The following is a 12,704-nucleotide window of genomic DNA, read 5'->3' as shown; positions in this document are numbered from 1 at the left end:
TGACGCAAAGAACTATAGATTTACATCGAAGTTGTGCGGAAGTCCCAAAATTATTAAGAACATTTTAACTCCACACTTGCACCATCCCCGCAAATCACTTATGTCTTCAGCTCAGCAAGGATTTATGAGGCGACGATCAACAACCACAAATCTTTTAGACTTCACATCCGCCTTTTTTACGCTATATTATATCACAGCTAATGCATCTCCCAATGCGGCCCATGCCGTACTTACTTACCCATTTAGAAACTTTATCCAGAATGAGCCCTATTTAATCGTACATACATATATGGCTTTACTGATGTCTACATTACAAAATTTACATGAGTTTATTATTAAACATTAGTTTTAGAACTACTTAAATAAATATCATAGTACAGTATATTTACAAATTCGATAAGATTAGCCAATTGCTTAGCAGTTTGATTTACTTTTCTACATCACCAAGAATTATAAGTCCGTAAGTATTGATTACAGGCGTGTTGATTCACCTGAAATAAATATACAATTAAAAATATATTATTAGCAATATATTCAAAAATACAAATAAAATGTAAATTTTAAGCTAATTACACTGATCAGCGCTTAGTAATGGATGTATACCCGTTATGTATGTATGTATACATGAACATATACTTTTTACGCTGAATCGTATGATTTATTTGATCTATAGAATATATTTTTAACAATCTCTCTCCCAAATATAGGTTTTTATACATAAAATAGAGGGATCGTTGTGAGTCGCTGCTGTTGCCGTGACTCTAATATTGACAAATTATGTAACAAATCTATCATTTTTGAGCCGCTGACAGACTACCATCGACAACCGTTTTTTCTCGAACAAATTTTTTATCGTTTTCATACAATTATAATCCACAATTTTGCTGGCCGGCACTTTTTTTGGTTCTGGGTACTAGGTTCGATTTTTATATTATTATGTTTTTATTTTTTGGTGCAGATGATGGAGATGGGTTGCGATTTCTTGTGATCGTCCTGGTGATCACACATGATCAGCGTTTTTAATGCAAGAATACGGATCAGATTTTGAGAAATGGCTCGTGAAAGAAGTACGTTCCAGTGAATTCGTGCCCGATCCATTGATTTTGGATTATATCGATATTTTTTTAATATTTTTTGCTATATCTATATCACTTTACACATTAACACACAATTTAAGATCGTTCTCGTCCGCTAGAGACGCTGACTACAAGAGGCAGAGTGTGCGAGCAAAAGAGAATGAGAATGAGCAAGCATAAGCCGCACGGAACTGCTTGGTGTTTGGCTCGTATCTTCGAAATTTTGGATGCCACAGATTTTGGCGTGCCTAAATTTTGAAACAAAATTTGTTCAGTGTGATATCACACGAGTCTTCAAATAAATTCACATAATAATCTTTGAGAACTAGGGGTCAAAAAAGATGGAGAGACATGGCCATATCGACACGGTTATTGATGCTGATCAAGAATATATATACTTTCTGTTACAACTGTTAAAAATCATAGTAAACTCTTCAAGGCTATAAATATGAGACAACTGGTCATTGAAGAAGGCGTAAATAGTGGTTTTGTTTTAAGTTCGGCAGAAAACTCACCAGATTCCCAATCTTCCTCTCCATCTTTTGGAGATGATTGTTTATATGTGATGTATGAATCATAATTGATGTGTTTATTATCATTTATACTTCGAGTATCGGAGGTGATATTAATTTCACCATTCTGCCAAGTGGTTAAGTTACTTTTTGTAATGGACGGTGGTTTGAAAGTATGTATATTTTTTAAATCCTTTCCTGTGGAATCATTATTCAAGTTTGATACAAGAGGTTTGTAATTGGGTTGTTTGCGTTTTGACGCAGTCGAGACATTATTTAAATTGGTTGTTGTGTCGTATTGAATTTTAGTCTATGAATATTAGATTTTATATTACATATATTTCGTTTGGGCTAAAATGTGCTCAGACTTACCGATATATCCTGGTTTTCCAATGCGGCTGCTGGTTGTTTTTTCGATTTTTTATCATCATTGAAACACGCTTCCCCCTCAAATAATATGGAAATCTGTAAAAAGAAACACTCTTATTTTAAGATTCTTATTTAAGATTCTTAAGATTTAAGATTGCCCTTAATTCACAATAGTGGCTTGCTACGGTCTAGGCAATTAGAAGGGGCATATGCTGCATCAAAGCGCACCTATAGTAGGTCAAAGTGAGCTGTGGGAGGTTCTCTACCCAGCTACCGCCTTAACCTAACTTAATTAATTATATTTAAAATGCCTAAGGACCTTTTAAAAGAGATTGGAGAATTAGAATATATTTTGAAGCTTACCTTGAAGTCTTCTGAAAACAATTTGTGTTTACGGTCTTTATGAACATAATCGATTTCTGATTTGTTTAAAGTGTATGTACATTTCAACAGTGTTCCGTCGGACTCGCAAACTGGAAAATATAGATTAAAAATAGAGTACAGTTCATTAAAGAATTTAATTTTGTTTTAATAACTAGTTTTAATCTTTTTATTCAAAGCCTGTACTCAGTTTTTATGAATGTAATTTGAATTAAAGAATCGAGTGTGAAACTATATTTACCTGAAGAATTTTGAACGAAGAATGTATTTAGCCAAAAATGGCAAAATGGTTTCTGTGAAGACTTTCGTGCAAATTCAAATTTTATATCACCGGCTACCGATAGAGATGGATTACTTATTTTCAATACACAAGATTCTTGGAAATCAATAGTCCACGTTTTCGGTGTCTATAAAAATAGGACAAAATAGTTTTTATAATTAATATATTATGTAGGTGGCCCGTATGGTTAATTACGAGGACATGCTTTGACTTTATATTATTAAAAACCTGAATTTGACAGGCGGAAAAATATCAATATATTTTTCAGCATCTCTGATATGAGTATCCAAAAGGAAACCATTCAATAACAGACTATATAATGAGGTTCAGGTTTCTTTTGGGTTACACACATGTGCTTTTACATTTTCTGTTGTAGAGTCCTGTGGTACAACTACTGTACATTGTACCGTCCCTAGGTTCTGCAGCAAACTGGACTCCGAAAATCGTATTTCACAGATCTAGCGAATATAAATTTAAAAATTAGTCTAGGATTAATTATAAATGGAACATTTTAAACATATACATACTTTAAGGATTTTTTTTGAATATGGAACACTAGAACAAACTAGGTTTGAAAAATACTGAACATATCGTCGCTGAGATGGGATTGTGACACCTTTACGATCCTTTGTACGTTTTACGTCATACCAGGCCAACGCCTCATCAGCGGATTTTTGTAAACCACTGTACAGTAAATATGCACATATCATGGTACCTTAAAAAAAATAGTACAAAATAAACTGGTTAGTTTCGATTGCATTGAACGCATAATTAGAAATATCTTTCGTACCGGTTCTCCCTTTTCCAGCTTTACAATGAACGGCAACGACATTTGATACATCTTCCTTAAGCCAAGAATCCACATCTTTACAAAATTGTTGTATTAATTCAATCGTTGGAGGATTATGATCTTCAAACGGAAAAATTGCAACTCTCTGAAACATATAAGTACAAGTTATTTATTAATGAATACGAACTTTCAAAGTATAGCTTACCCCATGAAATTTATCGGGGTTATACCTATAATTGGATTCAAGACACAGATTATATACTTTGTAATGATCTCCATGTTTCTTTTCTAACAATTCGCGAACATCTGTTAAAGAATTTCTGTATATGCTCTCCAGTTTACCTGGCGCTGGATACCCCATGGCAATTATATTGTCGTAAATATCTGTTAAATGAGCAATAAAAAAAAAATTGTCAAACGTTTTTTCTTAATATCTTTTTTGGTTAATATTTATATGGCTGTAAATGTATAAGTTAGGAGGTATATGGAATATATCTTTAAGTAGTAATATATTTTTTACATTACTAATAGTAGAGATGATGTTCTTACATGTAAGATCCAAGTCGTATTCGCCATCTTTGTACCGAATACGTTCTTTGCTCACTACATTGCGTATCACATTCGACATTAACGATATTGTGTTTGCCATTTTGTTCTCGTTGATGTGTATTCTATTTATTTAATTTTTTTAGTTCCAGCATTATATCCATTGGGAAAATTATAGGTTTTATTCTCGATGAGCAATGTATCCATTAAGATCTTTATTAAGAGACGTTTTTCTCATTATTAATACAAAAAGTTCCTAGAAAGAAAACAAACAAAAATATACAATATAAATTGTGTTGGGCAAAATATATTTATATGTTATATTTATGTTAAATATGCATGTCGTCATAATAATAGTAGTGCCAATATAAGCATTCAAATATCAACAAAAGATTTCTAATTTTTCAAATATATTGTGATTATATAGAACAAAAATAATCAAGAATCATAAACATTGTCCAAACAAAATATAGAGTTGAAATCGTTAAAAAAAAAGGGGGTCTTCAAAAAAACAGTGGTAGAAATGTTACTAAGAGATTACACTATAAGAAACTTTACAAATATTAAGCTCACTAAATGTTGTCCCTTTCCTCAGGACCTACAACCTAACCTCTCGGAAACCCTACGAAACACCACTCCTGTGCAGAAGCCACACTGCACGCAGAAAAGTGTGTGAGAGAGAGGAAGACACACTTGGCTATAACGAATCGGCTGTTGATGCTGAACAATCTTTGTGGGGTTGCCTTCAAACCCATCACCTTTGCAGGACGTTGAATAGTTCGAAATATCAATTACAAAACGTTGCTGCGTTTTACTTACAAAAAGTTACAAAGGTGTGATTTTACAAATTATATGTTTCTAAGTTTATTACTATGATCGAAGAATATACAACTACATATATGGTATTGCATCAGGAACAAATTCCATTTCAGTTTTCTTTCGATGATTCGTGGTAACGGGCACGCTTTTAAGCTATCCTTCGCCTCTGACCGCAGACTTTCAGAGATGAAGACAACAAAATGAAGACCCCGAGCGCACCATCTGAATATATAGAACTGCTTTTTGGTCACTCATGCATCAGCGTGGTATTGTATAGTCTTTGATAATACGAAAGGGCTTTTGTAAGAATATATTTTAGTACCCAAAGATACAATTTAGATGAATGAAAACAGAATAGCAGTGCGAAAAGAACAAGAGAGTGAGGATTTTTTTTGTTGCTGGGTGTATGTATGTTAACGTTATGGGGACGATGCTTTCCTGTTTGCGGTACATTTGACTATTCTTTTTAACAGGTTTGTTGCCGTTATCAAACTATACTTTTTTGAATAACTAAACAATGAATCAAAATACATTCAAAACATGTACACACCAAAATACTAGAACCATCACAATCACTTAAAATTAAAATTTTTGCTCTTTTTGTGAACCTTCTTTAATGAAGCACTTGCTAATTTTGCACTATACATAGATGCGTAGACTGTTTGACATTTTGTTAACATGTACGTACATATGCATATACATTTGTAAGTGAATCGGAAAGTTATCAATGATAAACTAAACGTAACGAAAACTCGGTGTGCAAAAAGTATACCATAACAATACCAATCGAGAATAAAAATGAATATAAATAAATATGTATATACATACGTATGTACATGTCTAAGATGTTCAATATACTACCTTCTATTTAAGTAATGAAGATAGCTTTTGTGTAGCCGTGTATGGTTTTGGATGGATTGTAACGATTTAAATGCATAAAGAAACTTGTCTTAATCAGAAATTTAAGCCGGAAAATTCACTTTTTTGTAATTTTTAACATTTTGGCCGAAACCATTGGAACTTGCTATGAAAACAATATTTTTTCATCACTTAACAGTTGGCAAATCCGTCTATAACAGTTAATATGATATACCTAATCATTTACACATCTAAATAAATATTTGCATTTATTTCATGTTCATTTTGTACATACATTTGTATGCATAAACAAAAACAGAGTCACAAAATCCACCGATATTTCACACAGCTATCAACTGTTAATATGTATATATCTATACATACATACATATGTACATACACTGTTTAAGGTATTAAGGTTGATAATTTTATGTACATATGTAGAACTTTAAAACAGAGTCTGTTGTCATAACTTTAATTTAAGTGGTTATCACATCAAATTTACTAAGCCACGTAGTTATTTAAATTATGGTAAAACTTAAACAATAGCTCATGCTTTTTTTAATATAAATTTATCAAGCGTGAGATCTACAGGGTGATCACAGTGGGAAAAACGTACATATGAACATATAATATCATAGAAAAATGGTATACTTAGTTAAGCTGTCGTGTGGGATAGGCTTACTTCTCTGGTTTTCTGTAAGTGGAAAAATATGAATTATGGTCATACTATAAGAATTTACTAGCTGAGATATCAGAGATGCCCTTTTGATAAAAGCATGCAAAGATTTGGAAATAAATATATATATGCATGCGTCAGCTTGGCTTTTGGTGTTTTGACATTAGATTTTGCTAAATGACCAGATGTAAAACAGATGGAAGACAAAATTATGTTTTTAACATATACAGCCACTAAGGCAGCAAAATTGTTTCTGAAAAGTATAAAATCGATTATTTCTACCGCAGCGCCGCGGGATCACTGGAAAGCTAAACTGGACTGCATCTGACTGCAGACTCTATTTTTGTTAGCAAAGTCTAACGTCATAGCACCACGTGTGAAAATGCTGCTGCATAGTAATATCGATACATAACGAGCTGGAGCTAACATTTCTATGAAAACAAATGTACGGTTTTCAAATCGTAATCCCTTACCATATGGAAAAACGGACCTGGATATTTTGAGATCTAAGAGTCAATTCGCAAATTGTTGCAATTTGTGATGGATATAGCGTACCTGAACATTTTTGTTTAATGAATTCAAAATCTATCAGGTTTATTATACCCGGTTCTCAATATTATAGATAGACGTAGCTTTAGATACATAATATTTGTATGCATATAGATGTAGTATGTTTGAGAGCCGCAGAAACGCAGAAATAATAATAGTTATAATAAACATAACATAAGAAACATAACAAACAACCAAAATGGCATTATCTTGCTCCGTACATTCTCTTGAACGCACGTATAATATTTTAGATCTGTGCCAATGAACAGATCGTTGAATAGTTCGGGTTATGTCTCATTATCAGGTGGTTGTGCTTCTCCTGGTTACGAACATATGCCATCTGACTCATGTTAGAGTTTGTTGGCGTTGTTGGAAATGGTTTTTGAGAGTGTCAATTATGAGCAGTCGCGGTTGTCTCCTTTAATCTAATTAAGAAAGTCGAAAAACACCCATTATATGGATGATATAACATAACATCAATTTATAAGGTGATAATATACAGGATTATTTCCTTTATGTCCCGCTGGAACGGATTTATCTTATAGTGCGTTTATTTTTAAATGCATTGTTGTCCGCCATACATAATTTTAATGTTTAACATAGCTTATTTTGTATGTAAACATGGCCGCACTTGGCACCGAGCATATTACATATATTGCAATTGCAATCGCAATAAAAAAGATAGAATTTCTTTAACGAGTACCTTATATATATTTATGTACATAAGTTTAATTAATCACTCGATATACACTCGATTGTTTTTTCCATGTTGCGCTTCACTAATAAAAACGTAAATATTTATGTATTACTACACGTTTAAATGAAATGCCACAGTATATTATTATCTGTGTTACGAATTAAATTATAACATGGCGTTAAATGGATTTGTTGAGTTCTTTCAAAAGGGCAAAGTACGATAGTTAACCAATCAAACTCTTATACAGAATCACCCTCGACAATTTCATGTTCATTACAAAATATACATATATATATTTTGCAGACTTTTAGGCCAAAAAAAAGATTTGCGGCAGGAACAATAAGATATTCTCTCTATAAGCAAGCCCAGGCTAGTCTTCAATCTGGAATAAATTTACGTCAGGTAGTGCGATTACCTGCAGGGGAGAACATGAACGACTGGCTGGCTGTGCATGGTAAGTGGCCACAATTCACAATCTAATAAGTTTCAAATTCAAATGCTTTTATTTTTATTACAAAGTTGTGGACTTCTTCAATCGAATCAACCTTATTTATGGAACTGTTTCCGAGTTTTGTGATGAATCAACTTGTCCAACTATGTCTGGAGGATCACGCTATGAGTATTTGTGGGCAGATGGAGATCTGTAAGTTTTTACGTTCCCTTCCCAACTAATATCACAAAATTATTATCTGCGTTACGCTTTGGATAATTAATTGGCAGGGTTGAGTCGTCTTGAACTAAAAAAATAACTCCGCCACAAAATGTACTGTGCTGGAGGTACAAACCGCCTTAACCTAGGATAATGTATTTTTCTATGGGCGATAAAGCAAGTGCTGCACTCTAGCATGTGTTTTATTGAAAGTTATAGCCATCGTGCAAAGTAGAGCTCGAAGCAGAAAAATAAGATATAAGCCCCAATCCATCAAAAAAGTTAGTTTGGTTTGACACCAAATTATTTAAATTCTATTTAAATAGTGATATTAGTATGCTGGCTAATTTTTGTTTCTTTACTTACGATTGCAGCTATAAAAAACCAATTGCTCTTCCGGCTAAAAAGTATATTGAACACTTAATGGACTGGATTGAGAGTCAAATTAACAATGAAGCCTTATTTCCCGTATCCACTGGTATGTACATACATACCTGCAAGTTTGGATAAATCTGTAAACCTATTATCCCACAAACAGAATTATGTTCAGAAAAAAAGTATAGAAAACTTGAAACATTTGCTTACGAGATTTTCGATAATCTCTGTTAAATAGTAAATAGGCTCTAAGCTTAACAAACAAAAGGATGGACGTTGTAAGTCGCGTTCAAACGCGTAACTACTTTTATAACCGGTACTCAGTCAGTATCCATCGGGGTATACTAAAAGTACAGGATATAAAAATCTAGTACCGGGCCTTGCCGCGTCTCACAACGTTCCCGCTGCTTTTGTGCTCCAATAAGTACATATTTTTGTATTATTATCCATTATTTATCCATTTATATTGAACCAAATACTCACTTATACTTTTGCAGATGTTCCATTTCCAAAAACATTTGTTGCACTTTGTCGCAAAATTTTAACGCGATTATTCCGTGTTTTTGTACACGTATACATTCACCATTTTGATAGACTCGTGAGCATCGGCGCTGTAAGTAAATTAAACTGTTTATACCCCTCGATTTACTTGACCCTGTAATAACTGGGTATAATAACCTGTAATAACAAATTCTCGGTCTAGTAATCTTTTTCCTCGTGCTGTTAAAGTATTCTCTAAAATAACACCCTAATATACAATTCATTCAAAAGCTTAGTGCAGCGAAATGACTTCCACCGAGTACTGCATATTTCTGCTCTTTGTTTCCTTCGCGTGAATATGCGATCTTAGCTCAATAAATAACATGCTAAAACATTTTTCTTTTTATTTACAGGAGGCGCACGTCAACGCTTGTTATAAACATTTCTATTATTTCGTAAAAGAATTCGATATGATATCAAGCAAGGAATTGGAGCCATTGCACGAAATGACGTCACGGATTTGCAAAGACAAAGAGTGAAAAAGTAATAGTATTTGTGTAAATTTATTTTAAATGTTTCGAATACGGAAATATTTCTTAAGAGATGCGACATAAAATTATATTCATATAATTTTTGTATTTTAAAAAGTTGAATCAAATTTTATAGAAAATAAATGAATCTGAATGTGGAGAATAACAGTTTCAATGCTTTTCCAATGCTTGTCCGGAAATGAACAAAGTTTTAAAGGTTGATACATTTTGACAAAGAGAGTGGTCATTCTGGCTGTTGTCACAGTGGATAGTTTTAAGTTAAGCAACGTTCCCCTTCATTTTTGATGTAGCTTTTACACAAAACATAGTTTTGATTTTTCAAACATTCCAAGCTGATGCTTGGGAAGAATGCCATTTATGATCGTATGGGAAAAAATGGGAAATCATTGTTTGGGATGAATGTACGATTGCATTATCAAACATTATTCATTTTAAATAGGGTGTATGTATTTAAATATCCCCAACAATGAATTAGCTGAAAAAATAATTGGACGAAATTTCATGCATGCAACAAAAGTTGAAGTTATCTTCGATTTTTTTAGCCGTACATATATACGTACTGCGACCCACCGACGGAGCATTGCGAAGGGGAGCAGCAGATCAACAGAATTTTCTCACTTTCATTAAAATGCATAAAGAAGTACAAGTGTTTCCCCTCTAGGTGTTAGCTTCTACAATGTACCACTGGGTTATATTTTGACAGCGCTATAACAAATCGTAAACATGCAAACAGATCTAGAATATGTGTGCACACATACATATGCACATATGCGCATTCGTCGAATGCCGCTGAATGAATTAAAGATAGCGGCTGGTTCCAGAGCAGAAAAGAGGCAGAACATCTTGTGGCGTGATTCATCTTACTATTATTTGTCTATTATTGTACTAAGACTGTCTTTGCAAGGACTCTTGACGCAACCCCAGTGTTAAAACCTCTTAAGGAAAGCCAACAGCAAGTCCAAATCGGTTACGGGAGTACCCATGTTGATGGACTATTCCACTATTCCCATTTAAGTATTATTCCTTTTGACAATTGGTTTTTATTGCCCGCTGGTCTCTCATATAGTTATTCCTCGTACACATTGGACGACACAATAATAAACTAAAGATATATCGATATATTGATATATTTTTGACAACCCTACTACACACATTGAACGACACGATATTAAGTATTATAAATATAAACTTAAGATGGATAATTTCAGTTTTGGAGGAGTAGATTTAACAAAGGGACAGATTTTACAAGTGTTGTTACGTATATCTGTTGCTTCAATGGTTACATATTATTCTGTTAAATGGATGATGAGCCAATTGGACCCTACCAGCAAAAACAAGAAAAAAGCCAAAGGCCTCGCAGAAGAACAATTGAAAAGGTAACTAAATACTTGCATTTTTAAGTATGTACATAATATTTTGTAATGACGTCTTGAATTTATAGGTTGAGTGAAAATGAGGGATTAAAAATCAATTCCCACGACTTTAATGACTACGAATTGATGATTGCGTCACACCTTGTTGTTCCAGCTGACATTACAGTCAAATGGAGCGATATTGCAGGATTGAATTTGATTGTTCAAGAGCTTCGTGAATCTGTGGTTTTGCCAGTTCAACATAAAGATTTATTCAAAAACTCCAAACTGTGGCAGGCCCCGAAAGGTGTTCTTCTCCATGGACCGCCTGGTTGCGGAAAAACGTTAATTGCGAAAGCTACGGCAAAAGAGGCTGGTATGCGATTTATCAATCTGGATGTAGCCATTTTAACTGATAAATGGTACGGGGAATCGCAAAAACTTACATCCGCTGTTTTTTCACTAGCAGCAAAAATCGAGCCTTGTATAATATTCATTGACGAAATTGATTCGTTTCTTCGGGCGCGTAATTCAAATGACCACGAGGCCACCGCAATGATGAAAACTCAGTTTATGATGTTATGGGATGGCCTAAGCACGAATTCCAATTCGACCGTGATCGTAATGGGCGCAACAAACAGGCCACAGGATTTAGACAAGGCAATTGTTCGGCGAATGCCAGCACAATTTCACATTGGTCTTCCATCTGAAATCCAGAGAACAGAAATACTAAAATTGATATTAGAGTCTGAGGACTTAAGTCGGGATGTTGACCTAAATCGTTTGTCAAAGCTTACAAATGGGTTCTCCGGATCAGACCTTCGAGAAATGTGCCGGAACGCATCAGTTTTTAGAATGAGACAACTAATTGAGGATAAAACCACTTCAGGCTCTGGTATATCAGCTATAGATAAGACAAAGTTACATATTACAATGGATGATTTACTGAGCTCACATTTAAAAATTAAAGAGTCTAAAATGCACACCGGTAGCATGTTTTTAGAAAATAGAATAGAGCTAGATTAAATTAAGCACCATATTTACATACATGGTAAATAAATGAATAACTTCAACCATAACATTTTAATGCATTTTATGTCAACCTTTATTTATGCAAATAATGAAAATGAACATGCCCTCATGAATGTGAACTCAATAGCTCCGTGCTGGAGATACAGATAAGTGATTTGCAGAGATGTTACAATTGTGGAGCTACCAACTTTATCAAGTTATTGAGAGGATATTGAGTTTTTTGTCTGATATCACAGAAGCGTGGATTCAAAATGCGGGTGCCCAGGTTTGAAAAGTGGGCCACTACTTTCTCTGCAGGTTTGAAACCCCAGTCGTAGCATACAGTTGATGTTTTTCCATGGCAGCATCCATGGTAGGTCAGTTGGTTAGTTTTTCATGCAATTTAAAACACATTGAATTGGATTGGATTTGGATTGAATAATTATGTAAATGCCTTTTGAACATATGTATGTTTAATAATTATTCAATAAACAGAAGAGTAATTTATTTTGAAAAGGGTTCATGGGTTGTATAATATGTGTTTCAATCTTAAATCGACTTTTCCTTTATATTGGAGATCATATGGTATGCCAATTATATATGTATATATATACCCGTGCTTCCATTTTCACTTAATTTATCATGCTGCGATTTGATCCAAACAAACTTTTATTATTTTCAGAAGACTCGAAACTTTTTGACTACCAATTTACATTTTTACTTAGTTTCT

The 12,704-nt window shown here is 33.7% G+C and overlaps 3 protein-coding genes across 11 annotated transcripts; 2 read left to right on the top strand and 1 right to left on the bottom strand.

The window, feature by feature from the left end:
* Positions 1-270: 270 nt before the first annotated feature.
* On the bottom strand, positions 271-6,228 carry LOC117901838 (phosphatidylinositol 3,4,5-trisphosphate 3-phosphatase and dual-specificity protein phosphatase PTEN). Of its 6 annotated transcripts, XM_034812773.1 has the most exons (11): positions 6,032-6,228; positions 3,958-4,210; positions 3,614-3,792; positions 3,409-3,553; positions 3,146-3,333; positions 2,969-3,076; positions 2,580-2,745; positions 2,321-2,430; positions 1,961-2,053; positions 1,592-1,898; positions 295-491 (listed from the first exon to the last, which is right to left on the bottom strand). In XM_034812773.1, exons 2-11 carry the CDS (start codon positions 4,055-4,057, stop codon positions 472-474), a joined length of 1,416 nt encoding a protein of 471 aa, XP_034668664.1. In that variant the 5' UTR covers positions 4,058-4,210; positions 6,032-6,228; the 3' UTR covers positions 295-471. The 6 variants fall into 6 exon arrangements, with proteins under 6 accessions (XP_034668668.1, XP_034668664.1, XP_034668665.1 ...); XM_034812774.1 differs by lacking the exon at positions 6,032-6,228 and having other exon boundaries at positions 2,981-3,076; XM_034812777.1 differs by lacking the exons at positions 1,592-1,898; positions 6,032-6,228 and having other exon boundaries at positions 271-491; positions 1,961-2,070.
* A 1,402-nt stretch (positions 6,229-7,630) lies between these two features.
* Positions 7,631-9,673, top strand: LOC117901846 (MOB kinase activator-like 3). Of its 4 annotated transcripts, XM_034812789.1 has the most exons (6): positions 7,631-7,770; positions 7,860-8,010; positions 8,076-8,199; positions 8,580-8,683; positions 9,078-9,193; positions 9,474-9,673. In XM_034812789.1, exons 1-6 carry the CDS (start codon positions 7,729-7,731, stop codon positions 9,597-9,599), a joined length of 663 nt encoding a protein of 220 aa, XP_034668680.1. In that variant the 5' UTR covers positions 7,631-7,728; the 3' UTR covers positions 9,600-9,673. The 4 variants fall into 4 exon arrangements, with proteins under 4 accessions (XP_034668680.1, XP_034668681.1, XP_034668683.1 ...); XM_034812790.1 differs by lacking the exon at positions 9,078-9,193 and having other exon boundaries at positions 9,474-9,593; XM_034812792.1 differs by lacking the exons at positions 8,580-8,683; positions 9,078-9,193 and having other exon boundaries at positions 9,474-9,562.
* Positions 9,674-10,754: 1,081 nt separating this feature from the next.
* On the top strand, positions 10,755-12,042 carry LOC117901840 (ATPase family AAA domain-containing protein 1-B). The gene is made up of 2 exons (XM_034812781.1): positions 10,755-10,987; positions 11,053-12,042. Exons 1-2 carry the CDS (start codon positions 10,806-10,808, stop codon positions 11,987-11,989), a joined length of 1,119 nt encoding a protein of 372 aa, XP_034668672.1. The 5' UTR covers positions 10,755-10,805; the 3' UTR covers positions 11,990-12,042.
* The last annotated feature ends 662 nt before the right edge of the window (positions 12,043-12,704 follow it).

This window comes from Drosophila subobscura, chromosome U (assembly GCF_008121235.1).
Source record: "Drosophila subobscura isolate 14011-0131.10 chromosome U, UCBerk_Dsub_1.0, whole genome shotgun sequence".
Taxonomy (NCBI): Eukaryota; Metazoa; Arthropoda; class Insecta; order Diptera; family Drosophilidae; genus Drosophila; species Drosophila subobscura.
Note: the sequence above shows the minus strand (reverse complement) of the source record. Positions and strands in the feature narration are given on the sequence as shown.